General features: G+C 44.5%; 1 protein-coding gene across 1 annotated transcript in view; it reads left to right on the top strand.

The window, feature by feature from the left end:
• LOC139423508 (BOS complex subunit NOMO1-like) overlaps positions 1–17,103 on the top strand; it is a 40,254-nt gene extending 23,151 nt beyond the window's left edge. The window contains exons 28-45 of the mRNA XM_071175116.1: positions 37–214; positions 548–689; positions 1,053–1,184; positions 1,494–1,630; positions 3,054–3,141; positions 3,322–3,385; positions 3,478–3,573; positions 3,987–4,288; positions 5,095–5,254; positions 5,545–5,671; positions 5,978–6,091; positions 6,306–6,433; positions 6,769–6,910; positions 7,144–7,338; positions 8,641–8,742; positions 14,690–14,809; positions 15,091–15,183; positions 15,441–17,103. Coding sequence (XP_071031217.1) covers positions 37–214; positions 548–689; positions 1,053–1,184; positions 1,494–1,630; positions 3,054–3,141; positions 3,322–3,385; positions 3,478–3,573; positions 3,987–4,288; positions 5,095–5,254; positions 5,545–5,671; positions 5,978–6,091; positions 6,306–6,433; positions 6,769–6,910; positions 7,144–7,338; positions 8,641–8,742; positions 14,690–14,809; positions 15,091–15,183; positions 15,441–15,572 — 2,452 coding nt within the window. The 3' untranslated portion in view covers positions 15,573–17,103. The remainder of the gene's footprint in view (positions 1–36; positions 215–547; positions 690–1,052; positions 1,185–1,493; positions 1,631–3,053; positions 3,142–3,321; positions 3,386–3,477; positions 3,574–3,986; positions 4,289–5,094; positions 5,255–5,544; positions 5,672–5,977; positions 6,092–6,305; positions 6,434–6,768; positions 6,911–7,143; positions 7,339–8,640; positions 8,743–14,689; positions 14,810–15,090; positions 15,184–15,440) is intronic.
• Positions 17,104–17,323: the final 220 nt, after the last annotated feature.

Raw genomic sequence — 17,323 nt, 5'->3', positions numbered from 1 at the left:
AAGCATTATAAATGTCATTCTCATCCCCCTCTCCAGGTTCAGCGTGTGTGGTCAGATCGCTATCACCCGTCTGCCAGAGGGCCTGAAGCAGCAGGGGCGTTACAAGGTGACCCTCACTCCCCGGGGACAGGACAACACCGCCACCCGCACCACCGACTCAGACCAGCAGGGGGCCTTCTGCTTCCATGCCAAACCTGGAGACTACAGTGTTACCGTAAGTTACAGAAATACAGCTTGTTCTGACTATGAGATTAATTGGTGGCTTTTGAATTTTGGTGGCTTTGGTTGTATTGAGCGAAGTTGCCCTTATGCCCTTATCTAGGATCAGCGTAGCTGCTCTGAATCATATCCCTATAAGGGTGAAGAAAGCATACTAAAGTGATCTATGATCAGTGTCTATGGGCAACTTCATCCTACTTCCAGTCCTATTTACGTGAGATCAGCTCTTAGGGATGTTACCCTCAAAATACGACCAAACAGGATTTTTCCATTTACCTTGGCTGTACTTAGGCTAACGTTTCATCCTGTCTTCCATCCTTCCCTGCAGGTGTCTCTTCCTGAGGCCGAGGTGAAGGCTGGCCTGGCCCTGCAGCCTGCTGCTCTGGAGGTCTCCCTGGTGGACAGGCCCCTCTCCGACCTCCTCTTCACCCAGTTCATGGCCTCCGTCTCGGGCAGGGTCTACTGTCTGGGTAAGCCTGCCCTGGAGTTCTCTCCCATTAGTCTATGACTCACTCTGAACATTTCCTGTTTAGATGTCAAGTAGGAATAAGTCAAGGTTAACAATAACCCCTTAGGGAGAAGTAACTCCTATTCAACAGGGAACAGTAGGGTGCATTTTCTGTTGAATGAAAACAGTCATGGTTAAAAGTGCTTTTCTATTAGACAGACTGTGTGTTTTGATGCCTAACTGGGTCATTGTCAGGACAAACGCTGAAAACAGTCAATCTGAATACTCTTATTAGTCCTAGCATCCTCGTTAGACAGCCAATCAGCGACGGTCTCATTTTCACGGCTTTACCACTTTGAATAACCTTTGACCTCTTGACCCCCAGCGAACTGTGATGACCTGTCGGTGACCCTGCAGCCGGTGAGTCGTCAGGGGGAGAGGAGGAGCATGCTCCTCTCAGGGAGCGGTGACACCTTGGAAATCTCCTTCGACAACGTTCTGCCTGGCAAATACAAAGGTACGGACCTCCTGGGTCATGTTCATTGGGGTAAAAGGTATTTTAAAAAAAAACAAATGTTGCTATGGAAAACAAAAATGTATTTTTGGACAAGATCTTTTTAGTAGCTCCTCGTTTCGTTCAGTTTTCTTCCCTTAAGTGTCTACTGAACAAGTATGTTATAGGATGGTCAATGTTGTAAGAGAATAAATCCATACACTAAAGCCAGGCTGTACTCCAGTCTCTCAGGCTAGGTTATGTATGTCTTGTCCTTATGTCAATATTGTAGCAATGTCTGACTTTTTGACGCTCTGCTCTCCTCCCTCCCAGTGAGTATCTCCCATGAGGAGTGGTGCTGGAAGCTCAAGTCAGTGGAGGTGGAGGTGCTGGACTCTGACGTGCTGGGAGTAGAGCTCAGACAGATAGGCTACATCCTCCGCTGTTCCCTGTCCCACGCCATCACCCTGGTCAGTAGTAACACAGGGGAGGGCTGTGTCTTTAGGTTTGTTCATATGTGTAGTTGTGTGTATTTCTGTTTGTGCTTGTTACACTACACGGCCGAAAGTATGTATATGTGGATACCTCTATAAATTAGTGGATTTGGCTATTTCAGCCATACCCGTTGCTGACCGGTGTATAAAATATATATGTACACGTTATTCAATCATTGCACCCACGATGCTTGCGAGCATCAACGAGCGTCTGCGTAGCCAGGTGCTAAAATAGAACTTGTTTTTTTTTGTGAAGCTTGACGTGGTGCAAGTCCCGTCTCGACGTGCTGCATGTCCCGCCTCTCCCATCTCCTCATTAGTTTTTAGGAGCATATACCCACATGGGTGATTGAAAGTTTAACTGAGGTCCACACTCCAGTCCAGTTTGTGGTGGTAATGCACCTTAAAGTTGGTTGCCAGCTGCCATATAAAGTCCGAAGAAGAAGCCTGAGGAGATCGGTTTACCCTTTTATCTGTGGATTAATTGTCGGAGTAGAGGACCTTGTGTGTTTCAAGTAAAATTACAACCCAATGTTTATGTCCCAGGAGAAATTAGCTAGCAACAGCAAGCTAGCTAGCTAAATTGCCATGAATGTTTCATGTGTTTCGACCGGTCCCCAAATTAATCTAGTTGGTTCAGAGTTTGTTTTGATATTTCAACCTGCATATCCTTATCGTGTCTGGTGTGGATGGACAAAATCAACATGTGTGCACGCGGTCTAGTCCGCATGTAAGTCCTGTTACTGTGAAGTGGAAAGGTCTAGGAGCAACAACGGCTCTGACATGAAGTGGTAGGCCACACAAGCTCACAGAACAAGACCGCAGAGTCCTGATGCATGTAGCCCTTTAAATCTGTTTAAGCACTCACTACCGAGTTCCAAACTGCCTCTGGAAGCAACGTCAGCACAATAAACTGTTCGTCGGGAGCTTCATGAATTGGGTTTCCATGGCCGAGCAGCCACACAAGCCTAAGATCTGCATGTGCAATGACGAGAGTCGGCTGGAGTGGTGTAAAGCTCGCCACAATTGGCCTTTTGGAACAGTGGAAACGCGTTCTCTGGAGCGATGAATCACGCTTCAACATCAGTGCCCGACCTCACTATTGCTCTTGTGGCAGAATGGAAGCAAGTCCAGCAGCAACGTTCCAACATCTAGTGGAAAGCATTCCCTGAAGAGTTGGAAGGCTTTTGTAGCAGCAATTGGTGGACCAACTCCATATTAATGCCCATGATTTTGGAATGAGATGTTCGCCGAGCAGCTGTCCACATACTGTTGGACAGCTGCTCTGATAAGAAGAGTCTGAGTGAATTGCTGAGCATAATGATCCTTAAATAGCTCATATTACATAATCGTGGTTGCTGTGGTGAAAGTCTAAATGAGTGTCTGTGTATCCTGGCAGGAGTTCTTTCAGGACGGCAGCAAGCCTGAGAACGTTGGCGTCTATAACCTCTCCAAGGGGGTCAACCGCTTCTGTCTCTCCAAGCCTGGTGGGAGAAACTCCTCTTCTTTTCACTTGTCTTCGATTCTCTTCAATATCCTTACTGAAAGACATCTCTTGGGAAAATAAAATGTGTCTTTATGAGACTAACCTAGGTTAATGTAGGTTACCGGTAGATACATGAGTCAAATATTTCTGCTTATTAATCATCTAATCTTGCTTTTGCCAGGTGTGTACAAAGTGACTCCTCGATCTTGCCACCAATTCGAACAGGACTATTATACCTACGACACGTAAGGGTGTTCTATTGGATCCATTTCTATGTTTTCCTTTTAAATAGCCACACCAAAGTGAATGACTCTACTTGTCTAAATGTCTCCTTCAGGTCAGCCCCCACTATCCTGACCCTGACTGCAGTGAGACATCACATGACTGGCCTAATCACCACTGATAAGATCCTAGATGTCACGGTCACCATCAAGTTAGTGCCCGTCACCTCTATAGACCTGCTATCACTCTACCATGTCCAAACAACCAGGCAAAATGTGGACTGATGGCATTGTCCTTGTTTGTAAGATGAATATCTGAGATTGTGTGTAAGATTTGCTGAGCAGTACTGTATACAGAATATACATTTAACTCAAAGGGGTGAATCTGTGTGCATAATTTGATTCAACCACCTATTTACATAGAACAGTACAGTATAGATGATTCATAAAAAGGTTGAAAATTTACATGCATTTCCAGAATTAGGGTTTAAACATTAATTACTTGATTGTTTTTCAAAATATGACAACAACAACCAAAATGATTATCACTGTGTTCCTCCTGTAGGTCGTCCATAGTCTGGTCCTGCTGTATTAACCTAAACACTGTTTATGTGTCCTCCATCAGATCCTCCATAGAGTCTGAGCCAGCTCTGGTCCTAGGCCCTCTGAGAAGCCTGGAGGAGCAGAGACAGGAGCAGCAGCTGCAGGAGATCGAGCTGCGGCGCCAGGAGAGGGAGAGACGCGCCCAAGAGGCTGAGGATGGAGGTGACAGCCAGCCCCCCATCCAAGAGAGAGCTGATGAGCTCACCAGCCCCTTTCACTACGAATTTTCTTACTGGGCCAGGGCTGGGGAGAGGATCACTGTGACTCCCTCCTCCAAGGAGCTGCTCTTCTATCCGCCGGAGATTGAGGCTACTATCACTGGAGGTCAGAGTTCACTTCTTTGTTATCCTCTTCTTTTGTGTGATGTTATTGTCTTTGTGTGTGTGTGTGTGTTTGGTCTGTGGTGTCTGTCTGCATATCTCTCTGTGTAGTGGAAATTCTAACCAAAAGGGAAGAGAGACTGTAGATTCTTCAAACAACAATTATATTTAATAAGATTTGCAAAAAAATGGATCAGTCAACAATCCACACAACAGTGCAGAGTTAAAAGCCCAATGAACAGAGTTGGCTCTCTGCTGTTATAGAAAGTACAACCTCTTGTCTACATGGCAGTTTAGCAGATGTGTGTAAACAGGGGCGAAACATAGTGTGTACAAGGCGATTGGTTTGTCTGTGCAGATTTTAAGATGGCTCGAGGTTGATAGATGGTTGAGCCCTCGAGCTAACTGCATTTATCACAGCTCACAGATAGTAAAAACACGGGATGTCTCACATGCTGGGGTCACACCCAAACGGATCTTAGCTATACGCCCAGTCTTGTGACTAAGTCACACGAAGACACATTTGTATCAGGTTAGAAAGAAGAAAAAAAACACTTATAGCAGGAGACAATTCTCTTAAGTTGTATCTATGGGATAGCATAACTCACTGAGTCATTTTCCACCACAGGTGTATAACCTGTTTTTGTCTGTCTCTATATTTATATATGGTAACTCCCTATTCTCTGCCCCTACCAGAACCCATCCACAGAGATCTGACCAGGGCGTATGGTGGACATCACCGGCAATGAAGCTCTGTCTGTGTCCAGCGGTAATCTATATGCCTTCTCTTATTCTGTCCCCTTCTCACAGAATCTTGTCCAGGGCGTGTGGTGGACATCGCGGGGCGCGCTGGTCTGTTCCTGGAGGGCCAAGTGACTCCAGAGCTGCAGGGGGTGGAGATCTCCATCACCGAGAGAGGAGCCAAGGCCCCCCTCATCACCGTCGCCACCAACGAGAACGGGGCTTACAGGTATACATGACTATACCATAACCTCAGTCACTGCTGAGTTAGCCGTAAGGCTGGGGTTGCTTGTTCAAATCATGCTCTTGTTGTTGTTTTTTTAACAATACATTTGACCACTTTGCGTCTTAATCTAGCCACTTGAAATGTCCACCACGTTACATATTTGTTGCTTTAGATTAGCTTGTGGCAGGTTTTCTCAGTGTTTGATAAATGCTCCTTGATTGTGACATTTGACCGAAACGTACAGTAACAAGTCAATCTAAATTACTTTCTATTGGTTGTTTCTCCCTCCCCAGTGTTGGTCCCCTGCACAGTGACCGTCACTATGACGTCAGTGCCAGTAAGGAGGGCTTCATCCTCAGCACTGTAGAGGGAACCCAGGGAGACTTCAAGGCCTTCGCCCTGGCTGGAGTCACCTTCAAGGTACAGAACACACATACTACTAGCGAGCTCCGTGGAAAGAACAGGCCATTTATTAGCTTTTGTCTTGTTGGCAAAACACAGTTTTTTGTTTAATTAGTAACATCCCTCCTTCGGTAGGGTGAGGGTTGTTTAATAAATAGTTGATGAGTCTGTTCTGCGAATGTATTGCCATTCAACAGTGTTCTTTTGGAATTTTGCCTTGGTGTCGAACTGCAACTTAAATATAGTTTTGGCTGCGGCAGTGTTTGTATAGTCTTATGCAGTGTGTTCATTGTCATATCTCCTATCTTTCTCTGTGTGTCGTAGATCAAGTCAGAGGATGGTCACGCTCTGTCTGGAGTCCTGCTGTCTCTCAGTGGAGGATCGTTCAGATCCAACCTGCTCACCCAGGACACTGGTGTCCTCACCTTCAACAACTTGGTAAGGACCTTGATGGTGACTGAACTCAACACCTACTTCATCCCTGTGTTATCCTCCTCCTGAATGATTGACTATTAAACACACCGGGCTACTAGGTGGAAGTCTATATTCTGTGTGATGTGAACTGGTGCTGATTGGATTGGTGCAGCAACACTGCAGGGGGCATTTATTGATTGCATCTCTTCTGTTCTTCCTTTTCTATCCCTCCCCTCAGAGCCCAGGCCAGTACTACTTCAAGCCCATGATGAAGGAGTTCAGGTTTGAGCCAGCCTCTCAGATGATCACCGTCGAGGAGGGACAGAACCTCAGCATCGACATCACCGGATTCAAAACCGCATACAGGTACTAGAAACGGGCCAATCAAATCCATCTTTATCTATGTAGCACTTTTCATAGAAAGTGAGTGAAACCCAATGAGCTTTAAACTAAGTGCAAAAATGTACTAAACAAAGCAGAATGATGTTCAATTCCCCCCCCCCTCCTCCAAACCATCATTAGCCACTTCTTTTTATTGTAACAAATCTTATTCAGGCATGTTCTTGCTGACTTACTTGACAAGGAGCGTTTACAGTCCCTTCCCCAAAATGTCAGTGTGTGTAATTATTTGTCTGTGTCCTATCGATCCCCAAAATGGCTGCCTGTCTGACCAGTTTCCTGATTTACTGCCTCCTTTCTAGCTGCTACGGGGCAGTTCAGTCCCTGAGTGGAGATGCTGAGAGGGATGTGTCAGTGGAGGCAGTGGGACAGGCAGAGTGTAGTATCTACAGCGAGGACACAGTCACTGACGAGGAGGGACGCTTCAGGCTCAGGGGCCTGCTGGTGAGTCGGGCCTTTTTGAGGCTTCATAAGAGCCACATAAAACAGTTATAAAGCCTGTATACAAGCATGTAAAGTAGTTATGAAGCCTACATAGACATAACAGATACAATACATTTGTAAGAGTTACTTTGTGGAGATGGGGTCATTGCGTTTGATATCCCACACACTGCTGTGGCAATTGCTAATAGCTCTGCTATTATTTTTGTGTTGCTAACTTTGAGCTTCTCTCACAGCCTGGCTGTAGATACCTGATCCAGCTGAGAGCACAGGGCAACGACCACATCGAGAGAGCCCTGCCTCAGCACCGCTCCATAGAGGTTGGGAGCACTGACATCGTGGGAGTCAACATCATCGCCTTCAGGCAGATAAACCAGTTTGACCTGAGTGGGAACATCATCACCTCATCAGAACACCTGCCCACCCTCTCTGTAAGATCCCCTCACTACAATACCCATAAAACCTCACCAGAACACCTGCCCACCCTCTCTGTAAGATCCCTTTACTACAATACCCATAACCTCACCAGAACACCTGCCCACCCTCTCTGTAAGATCCCTACAATCACCTACAATACCCATAAAACCTCACCAGAACACCTGCCCACCCTCTCTGTAAGATCCCCTCACTACAATATCCATAACCTCACCAGAACACCTGCCCACCCTCTCTGTAAGATCCCCTCACTACAATACCCATAACCTACCTGCCCACCCTCTCTGTAAGATTCACTACAATACCCATAACCTCACCAGAACACCTGCCCACCCTCTCTGTAAGATCCCCTCACTACAATACCCATAAAACCTCACCAGAACACCTGCCCACCCTCTCTGTAATATCCCTTCACTACAATACCCATAACCTCACCAGAACACCTGCCCACCCTCTCTGTAAGATCCCCTCACTACAATACCCATAACCTCACCAGAACACCTGCCCACCCTCTCTGTAAGACCCAATACCCATAACCTCACCAGAACACCTGCCCACCCTCTCTGATCCCTTCACTACAATACCCATAACCTCACCAGAACACCTGCCCACCCTCCTGTAATATCCCCTCACTACAATACCCATAACCTCACCAGAACACCTGCCCACCCTCTCTGTAAGATCCCTTCACTACAATACCCATAACCTCACCAGAAAGCCCACCCTCTCTGTAATATCCCTTCACTACAATACCCATAAAACCTCACCAGAACACCTGCCCACCCTCTCTGTAATATCCCTTCACTACAATACCCATAACCTCACCAGAACACCTGCCCACCCTCTCTGTAAGATCCCCTCACTACAATACCCATAACCTCACCAGAACACCTGCCCACCCTCTCTGTAAGATCCCCTCACTACAATACCCATAACCTCACCAGAACACCTGCCCACCCTCTCTGTAAGATCCCTTCACTACAATACCCATAACCTCACCAGAACACCTGCCCACCCTCTCTGTAATATCCCCTCACTACAATACCCATAACATCACCTCATAACTACCTATCTCAATCCCAAAAATATTTTCAATGTGCCGTAAGGAACTAATTCGTAGATGAAGCCAAACTATAGCTGTTTGATGTAATGTTGTGATTGTGTGATGCCACTTTGAGCATCACCTTTATGTGCTCCATACATAGAGGACTAATGCTAAAAACGAGTTATATCCATCTATATCCTCTATTTAATTCTATGGCTCCATATAATTGTATTTCTCCTCCTGTCCCATGCAGGTGAAGCTGTATAAGAGTGACAACCTTGACAACCCCATCAACAGTGTGTCTTTGGGACAGTCCCTCTTCTTTCACTTCCCGCCTCTGGACAGGGATGGAGAGGTATGACCTGCTACAGAAATGTGCTATCATTCAGTATGTAAGGTGGTTTAAGGTGGGCTAGAAATGTGCTATCATTCAGTATGTAAGGTGGTTTAAGGTGGGCTAGAAATGTGCTATCATTCAGTATGTACGGTGGTTTAAGGTGGGCTAGAAATGTGCTATCATTCAGTATGTAAGGTGGTTTAAGGCGGGCTAGAAATGTGCTATCATTCAGTATGTAAGGTGGTTTAAGGCGGGCTAGAAATGTGCTATCATTCAGTATGTAAGGTGGTTTAAGGCGGGCTAGAAATGTGCTATCATTCAGTGTGTAAGGTGGTTTAGAAAGGCTATCATTCAGTATGTAAGGTGGTGTAAGGCGGGCTAGAAATGTGCTATCATTCAGTATGTAAGGTGGTTTAAGGCGGGCTAGAAATGTGCTATCATTCAGTATGTAAGGTGGTTTAAGGTGGGCTAGAAATGTGCTATCATTCAGTATGTAAGGTGGTTTAAGGTGGGCTAGAAATGTGCTATCATTCAGTATGTACGGTGGTTTAAGGTGGGCTAGAAATGTGCTATCATTCAGTATGTAAGGTGGTTTAAGGCGGGCTAGAAATGTGCTATCATTCAGTATGTAAGGTGGTTTAAGGCGGGCTAGAAATGTGCTATCATTCAGTATGTAAGGTGGTTTAAGGCGGGCTAGAAATGTGCTATCATTCAGTGTGTAAGGTGGGCTAGAAATGTGCTATCATTCAGTATGTAAGGTGGTTTAAGGCGGGCTAGAAATGTGCTATCATTCAGTATGTAAGGTGGTTTAAGGCGGGCTAGAAATGTGCTATCATTCAGTGTGTAAGGTGGGCTAGAAATGTGCTATCATTCAGTGTGTAAGGTGGTATAAGGCGGGCTAGAAATGTGCTATCATTCAGTGTGTAAGGTGGGCTAGAAATGTGCTATCATTCAGTATGTAAGGTGGTGTAAGGTGGGCTAGAAATGTGCTATCATTCAGTATGTAAGGTGGTGTAAGGCGGGCTAGAAATGTGCTATCATTCAGTATGTAAGGTGGTGTAAGGCGGGCTAGAAATGTGCTATCATTCAGTATGTAAGGTGGTATAAGGCGGGCTAGAAATGTGCTATCATTCAGTATGTAAGGTGGTGTAAGGCGGGCTAGACATGTGTGTAGCTGATAGCCAAGGAAGCATCATTACTGCCTTCCTGAGACCTGAAGCACTGCTGTACCCAACCCAGAAATGGCTCTTCTGGGTCAGTATTACTTAAATCATATCACAACTTATTTAAATTATATTTAACAAAGTCGTAATACACTTCCCAGAAACGAAAAGAAATCTAAATAATAACAATATTTTATAAATTAAAGCAGAAGCCAACAGAGAAATCAACAACAAAATGAATCTGTTTTATTTAGGGATTGTCAGTTTAACAACCTATAGTTATATATACATTTTCTTAATTAAGTTGTTGTTTTTTCAAGATATAACAGTCAATTGTAATGGTCTTCACTCTATGAAAATTCACTATATATATTTTTTTCTTAGAGTAATACCAGCTCAGATTTCATCATGTGATACATTCATCTACAGTGTAGATGAATGTATCTATAGAGAAATAAAAAAAAATGGTGTATAGAAAAGACTTGGGTGGCTGCCTAAGTGTGTTTTCGGGCCGCCTGTGTCAAAAAAATAAGTACTTTTCAGGATGTAAAAACGTTTTTGGTGTAAACTTTAACGACTTAAACCAGATATTAAGTATGTAGAAAAGATAATGGACCATTATATTTTTATAACATAATCTTTGAGAACTAACAATCACCAAAATAAAAGCTAGACAGTCGGGGAAAATCTAAATTCAAAAAGTTATGCCTTGAAGAGTATTTTTGACGACGCATGGGTCCCCCATTGATTTTGTTGTGACGTTTGATTCACTCCATTTTAAAACGGCTCCATTTCACTGCCAACAATGTTGGTTGGTGAACGCACCATTGGTCACACCCCCCACCAAACCCACCACCTGAGTGGCGCAGTGGTTAAGGGCACTGTACTGCAGCGCCAGCTGTGCCATCAGAGACTCTGGGTTCGCGCCCAGGCTCTGTCGTAACCGGCCGCGACCGGGAGGTCCGTGGGGCGACGCACAATTGGCCTAGCGTCGTCCGGGTTAGGGAGGGCTTGGTCGGTAGGGATATCCTTGTCTCATCGCGCACCAGCGACTCCTGTGGCGGGCCGGGCGCAGTGCGCGCTAGCCAAGGTAGCCAAGGTCACAGTGTTTCCTCCGACGCATTGGTGCGGCTGGCTTCCGGGTTGGATGTGCGCTGTGTTAAGAAGCAGTGCGGCTTGGTTGGGTATCGGAGGACGCATGACTTTCAACCTTCGTCTCTCCCGAGCCCGTACGGGAGTTGTAGCGATGAGACAAGATAGTAGCTACTAAACAATTGGACACCACGAAATTGGGGAGAAAAAGAGGTAAAAAAATAAATAATAAACTATACTGAACAAAATATAAACGCAACGTGTAAAGTGTTGGTCCCGTGTTTCATGACCTGAAATAATAGAGACCCCAAAATGTTCCCATACGCACAAATAGCTTATTTAGTTCAAATTTTTTACACAAATGTATTTATATCCCTGTTGGTGAACATTTCTCCTTTGCCAAGATAAATCCATGCACCTGACAGGTGTGGCATATCAAGAAGCTGATAAGACATCATGATCATTAGGCGTGTGTGTCTTGTCAGTGCTGTGCTGTCAACCCATTTCTAGGTCCCTTCCGTCTCTCCGTCAGACCAATCCAGATGCATTTGTTAAATGTAGTGAGAACTACCTGTTCCTCTTGGCTGTTTACGATCACCAGGTCTGCTTTTCTCGCCAGACAGTCACGTCAGCTCTCATTCCAGGATGTCTGTTCGGTCGTGATGTGGGAACAGCGGCAGGCTTTTATAAATATATAAATGTCTCTCTCCCTCTGTAGGTTGGCTGTATAAATGTGATAGATAGATAGATAGATAGATAGATGATCCCAGCCAGTAGGAGAAGACCCAGCAGCCCTAGACACGCTGTAGCAACAACAAAGGGTCTCCTCCATGAGCTCTCAGAACCTGAGAGTTCAGGTTGTGGTGTGCTCCCTGGGGTAGCATCCTCAGTCTCTGTTCTCAAGTCAAGACACGTGTCTCGAGTTTCATAATTGCGCTGTCGAAATACCTCTTCACAGGCGTCGGATCCATTACCAAACAGGTCTTCTGAGTGTTCAGGCTGTGGTGGGTTCCATTGGGTCACGCATTCTCAGTTTGGAGGCATGTCTGGAGTTTCATAGTAGGGCTGTTCGTAGACATTGTCATAGATGTCGTCCCCATTATCTTCATTGGTAAAAGTGGCCCGGGACATCTCCATGGTCTACCGCTGTCTCTGTATGAGAGCTGTCAAGTGAGTCCAGTCTGGGACTTGCTATTTGTGACCATTGAGATGGAACTGATATACCTGGAAGATGTAGATGGAGGGAAAATGGAAAACAAAGGCTAGCTGTAACATCATTTAAATATCATCTGTGTCAGCCCCAAGTAAATTCAGGGAGTTTCCAGAACTCCTGCTCCTTCCTTTTCACCTTTCTGCAGATGTGTACCCTCTGTTTACTCCCAAATATACGCTATATCACCAATATCACCAAAGGTATGTGGACACCTTCTTGTCAAACATCTCATTCCAAAATCATGAGCATTAATATGGTGTTGGTTCTCCCTTTGCTGCTACAACAGCTTCCACTCTTCTGGGAAGGCCTTCCACTAGATGTTAGAACATTGCTGCTATAACAGCCTCCACTCTTCTGGGAAGGCCTTCCACTAGATGTTGGAACATTGCTGCAAGGACTTGCTTCCATTCAGCCACAAGCATTAGTGAGGTTGGGCAAATAGGCCTGGCTCCCAGTCGGCGTTCCAATTCATCCCAAAGATTGAGGCCAGGGCTCTATGCAGGCCAGTCAAGTTCTTCCACACCGATCTCGACAAACGATTTCTGTATGGGCCTTGCTTTGTGCACAGGGGCATTGTCATGCTGAAACAGGAAAGGACCTTCACCAAACTGTTGCCACAAATTTGAAAGCACAGATTAGTCTAGAACGTCATTGTATGCTGTAGCGTTAAGATTTCCCTTCAATGGAAGGGAAATGGAACTAAGGGGCCTAACCCGAACCATGAAAAACATCCCCAGACCATTATTCCTCCTCCACCAAACTTTACAGGTGGCATTATGCATTGGGGCAGGTAGTGTTCTCTTGGCATCCGCCAAACCCAGATTCATCCGCCGTACTGCCAGATGGTGAAGCGTGATTCAAATCAAATCAAATCAAATTTTATTTGTCACATACACATGGTTAGCAGATGTTAATGCGAGTGTAGCGAAATGCGCCGTACAGTAATAACCAACAAGTCATCTAACTAACAATTCCAAAACTACTGTCTTGTACACAGTGTGAGGGGATAAAGAATATGTACATAAGGATATATGATTCATCACTCCAGAGAACACGTTTCCACTGCTCCAGAGTCCAATTGTGGCGAGCTTTACATCACTCCAGCCAACGCTCGGCATTGCGCATGGAGATCTTAGGATTGTGTGCGGCTGCTCAGTCATGGAAACCCATTTCATGACTCTCCCGACGAACAGTTATTGTGCTGACTTGGCGGTCCTGTTCTGTAAGCTTGTGTAGCCTACCATTTCATGTCTGAGCCGTTGTTGCTCCTAGACATTTCCACTTCACAATAACAGCACTTACGGTTGTCCAGGGCAGCTCTAGCAGGGCAGAAAGTTGACCAACTGTTTGTAAAGGTGGCATTCTGTGATGGTGCCATGTTGAAAGTCACTGGGTTCTTCAGTAAGGCTAATCTCTGGCCTATGTTTGTCTATGGAGATTGCATGGCTCTGTGTTCTATTTTATACACCTGTCAGCAGCGGGTGTGGCTGTAATAGCCGAGTTAGGAGGTCCAGGTCTACAAACATGGGTCGTTATCATATTCATAACATTGATTTTACACCACAGGGTATGCTTGACCAGTGAGGATGGGGAACGGCTGGGGCTCTCTTACTCTCTTAATGAACCTGATTGGCCGAGAAGTTTATTTGAAAAACGTACAAACCGTCATGGTGCAGCCGCTCCCCCCTCCCCATAGAAACGAAACCTAACAGGTCATACAAAAGCAATGCAAAATAGTGATAGAATGATGGTCTCTCCAAGTCTATTAACCAACAGTAACTGATTTTTAGTTCGCCCCCCCTTCTAAACCCCACTCCCACTTGATCAGTGGTTGAGAAATGCCAGCGCAGGTAAGGAAAAGTTTCAATCAAAGCAGAGCAGATTGCTTGAAAATGACACAAACATTAAATTGAAAAAAATGTTTTCTCATTTCCTTTTTTTATCGTTGATATCGGTGCTTTTTTATTTGTTTTTGTTTACAATGTTGTTTTTGATTACAATATGTATTTTTTCTCCCTCTGGTTTTTGGGAGGAGAAAAAATGACATTTTACGACTCGTGAAAAATAACTATATATTTATATATTTTTTTAATCAAATGTGAAGCCGTGTGTGTGTGTGTGTGTGTGTGTAACCTGAAAACTATGTTATTGGCAGAGAGGTTTGAATCTCTCTTTATTGGTCCATTAACTTCACCCAAGCAAAACCTGCTGATTAGAATGTCTTGTGTAAATTGTTCTTTCAACCAGCAACTATCAGAAAATTTCACTGCTCACATCTGTCACACTTATACAGTTTTAGTTTCAACAGCTTTTGTACAATATGATAGAAAACAGGGGAAAACAGGATTTTGACAGCACTGGGCCTTTAATGGTTGCTATTCGCCTGATAGTAGAAAGTAGTGTATAGGTTTATCCAGAGGTTCTGGGTCAGTGGAATTAATATTTATGTCATCACCATAAATATACTTTTTGTTGTGTGTCCTCTCCCCCAATACAGACCTATGTGTTGATGCTGCACTCCACGCTGTCTCGCTCCCAGTACGACTTCTCTCTGCCCCAAGTCTCTTTCACCTCTACAGGCTACCATAAGCACATCACTTTGACCTTCAACCCCAATGTAAGTACACAGTACCTACTCCGCCAGGGCTGAATCCTCCAGCTAGAAGTTCTCCGCAGCCACAGATCTAAGATCAGCTTACCCTGTCCACATTCTAACCTTATCCATGATGTGGGAAAGCACAAAACAGATTTTAGATCAGCGTCTACAGGCAACTTCATCCTAGTTCATCCTACAACTAATGTAATACATTTAGAATATTCTCATTACAGTGATAAAAAAATGCATTGTGTGTCTTCTGAATAATGAATGAGAACCCAATGTGATGTTCTTCATCACAGCGTAAAGTTCCTGACCAGGACGTAGCCCAGGGCTCCTACATAGCGCTACCCCTCACTCTACTGCTCCTGCTGGCAGCCTACAACCATGAGAAGGTACACTGCCTCCACTCCTATTGCAAAGCCATGTATCATGTTTCCAGTGTACTGTAATTGAGTGGTCTGGTAAATGTTCAAGCAGACCTATTGCCTCTGTATTATGGCATAAGTGTGTGTATGTAATGTATGTGTGTATACTTTGTATTGAAAGAAACAACATTCTATTGGTTTCTAGGATCTTCATGGCATTTTAGTACACGGAAGACAATATAAAGTGTCACCTCACCCTTTTTTAACGCCCTGTCTCTCCCCAGGTGATCCCCCTGCTGCTGCAGCTGGTGAGCCGTCTGCAGGGGGTGCGTAGCCTGAGCCAGGCCGGTGGGGACAACGCTGCCCTGGACGAGGCCAAACGCCAGGCCAAGAGACAGAAGACCCGACGCACATGATCCACAGACCTAACATCTGGCATGTAAACTACCGCAACAGGAACCACAGACATGTTGTGTCTGAAATGGCACCCTGTTCCATGTATAGTGCACTACTTTTGACCAGAACCCTATGAGAGTAGTGCACTATGTAGGGGATAGGGCCATTTCAGTTGCAGCCATACTGTACAATAGCATACTTTACCGTACTATACCCATAGCCAACCAGGCTCTGCATGGGTTCTATGGAAGACTGGCTGTGTAGTTCTGTTCTGTGGGACTCCTTCGTTTTATAGAACACTCACTCATCAGAAATATTAAGAAGAATCCATTTTGTCGATATGTATATGAGCCATTGCTGTTTTTTTTGTTTTTTTTACATTTGTAATGAATGAATTGTCAAATGAGATAAAAAATTTAAAAAAACAACTATGGAGGTCTTAAGGGGGGGGGGGGTTATGTCAATGTGGGTTTCATGGGGATTTTGGGATTCAGGGTCACGCTTTGTGGTAACGATGCATCATGAAAGCTTTATAACTCGTTATAAAAGTGACAAACTGTTCATGACGAGTTATTTACTATGACGTGCAGTGGCATTCATTTTAATCACGTCCAATTCAGCCAACTGTTCAAGTCACTGCATGTGTCATGAGGAGGGCCAGGAGTTTTTTTCCTGACCACATGACCTGACCAGATGTTGGTCTATAAATGGTTCCTGGTCAGATCACATGGTCTGAAAATACCCCTGGCCCTAGTATGGAATGGTTTGTCCTGAATTGTTATATCATGTTTCTATAATGAGTTCTACAGGCTGTGGTAGTTTGAAGCATGGTGGGGTTTAATGTGTTGGTCTGTCAGTTTTCTCAGGGAAAGTGGGTGGGTTGAGGGTTAGTCATTACAGTAACAAGATAAGAAATTAAGATTTCGGGTAGGGAGCTGTAGGGGTATAACTTTTTGTTAGTGATAATTATTAATTTATTAACATTTTATTTGTCTGATCTGATGTGAATGATGAGCAGTTTGGTAGCAAATTTATTTTATGGTGTGTTTGTGTTTTTGAGAAAAACAGTCAGATTTCATGGTATGCAAGCTATCTGAAGGCAACGGCAACCAGTGTAAATGTATCAGACAAGTATCTACTACGTACGAGGAGATATTTCCTCAACGAATTCCGGGACGAATCCTAACTTTCACTTTAAAAGTCAAATCTTTACAGGTTTTCCCATTGACATCAATGCATGACTAAGTGAAAATTTAGGATTTGCAGTACAATGTTTGTCTTGACCTCACGTTGCCTTAAGCTAAAATAAAATATGTGTTCATAAATAATTACTGAAGAAAATGTCATTGGTTCATCCAAGTTTCTACTCGTGGTAATATTAATGCTGAATGTGAAATGGAACCACCTGAACCAATCTCTTTTTGTACATGGTATGCTATTCTCCTGTTCTTCTTAGTTAGTTATGGCCAATTTTAAAGAAGAGAGAGTCGGGTTGAAGAGACTAATCTGTGTGAAATTAATGATAAATAAAATCTGACATGGGAAAATGTGCTCCTGTTTGGCTCAGTTGGTAGAGCTGTGTGCAACTGTCCTGGTTTCGATTCCCCCTGGAGCCATGCAACAAATGTATGTGGCTTTGGATAGAAGCGACTGCTAACGGTTAGAGCGTTGGGCCACTAACCAAAAGGTCACCTGGTCGAATACCCTAGCTGACAAGATCAAAAATCTGTCTGTGCCCTTAAGCAAGGTACTTAATTTGCCTCAGGGGGCT

This window comes from Oncorhynchus clarkii, chromosome 13 (genome assembly GCF_045791955.1).
Source record: "Oncorhynchus clarkii lewisi isolate Uvic-CL-2024 chromosome 13, UVic_Ocla_1.0, whole genome shotgun sequence".
NCBI lineage: Eukaryota > Metazoa > Chordata > Actinopteri > Salmoniformes > Salmonidae > Oncorhynchus > Oncorhynchus clarkii.
This window is presented reverse-complemented; position numbering and strand designations above follow the sequence as displayed.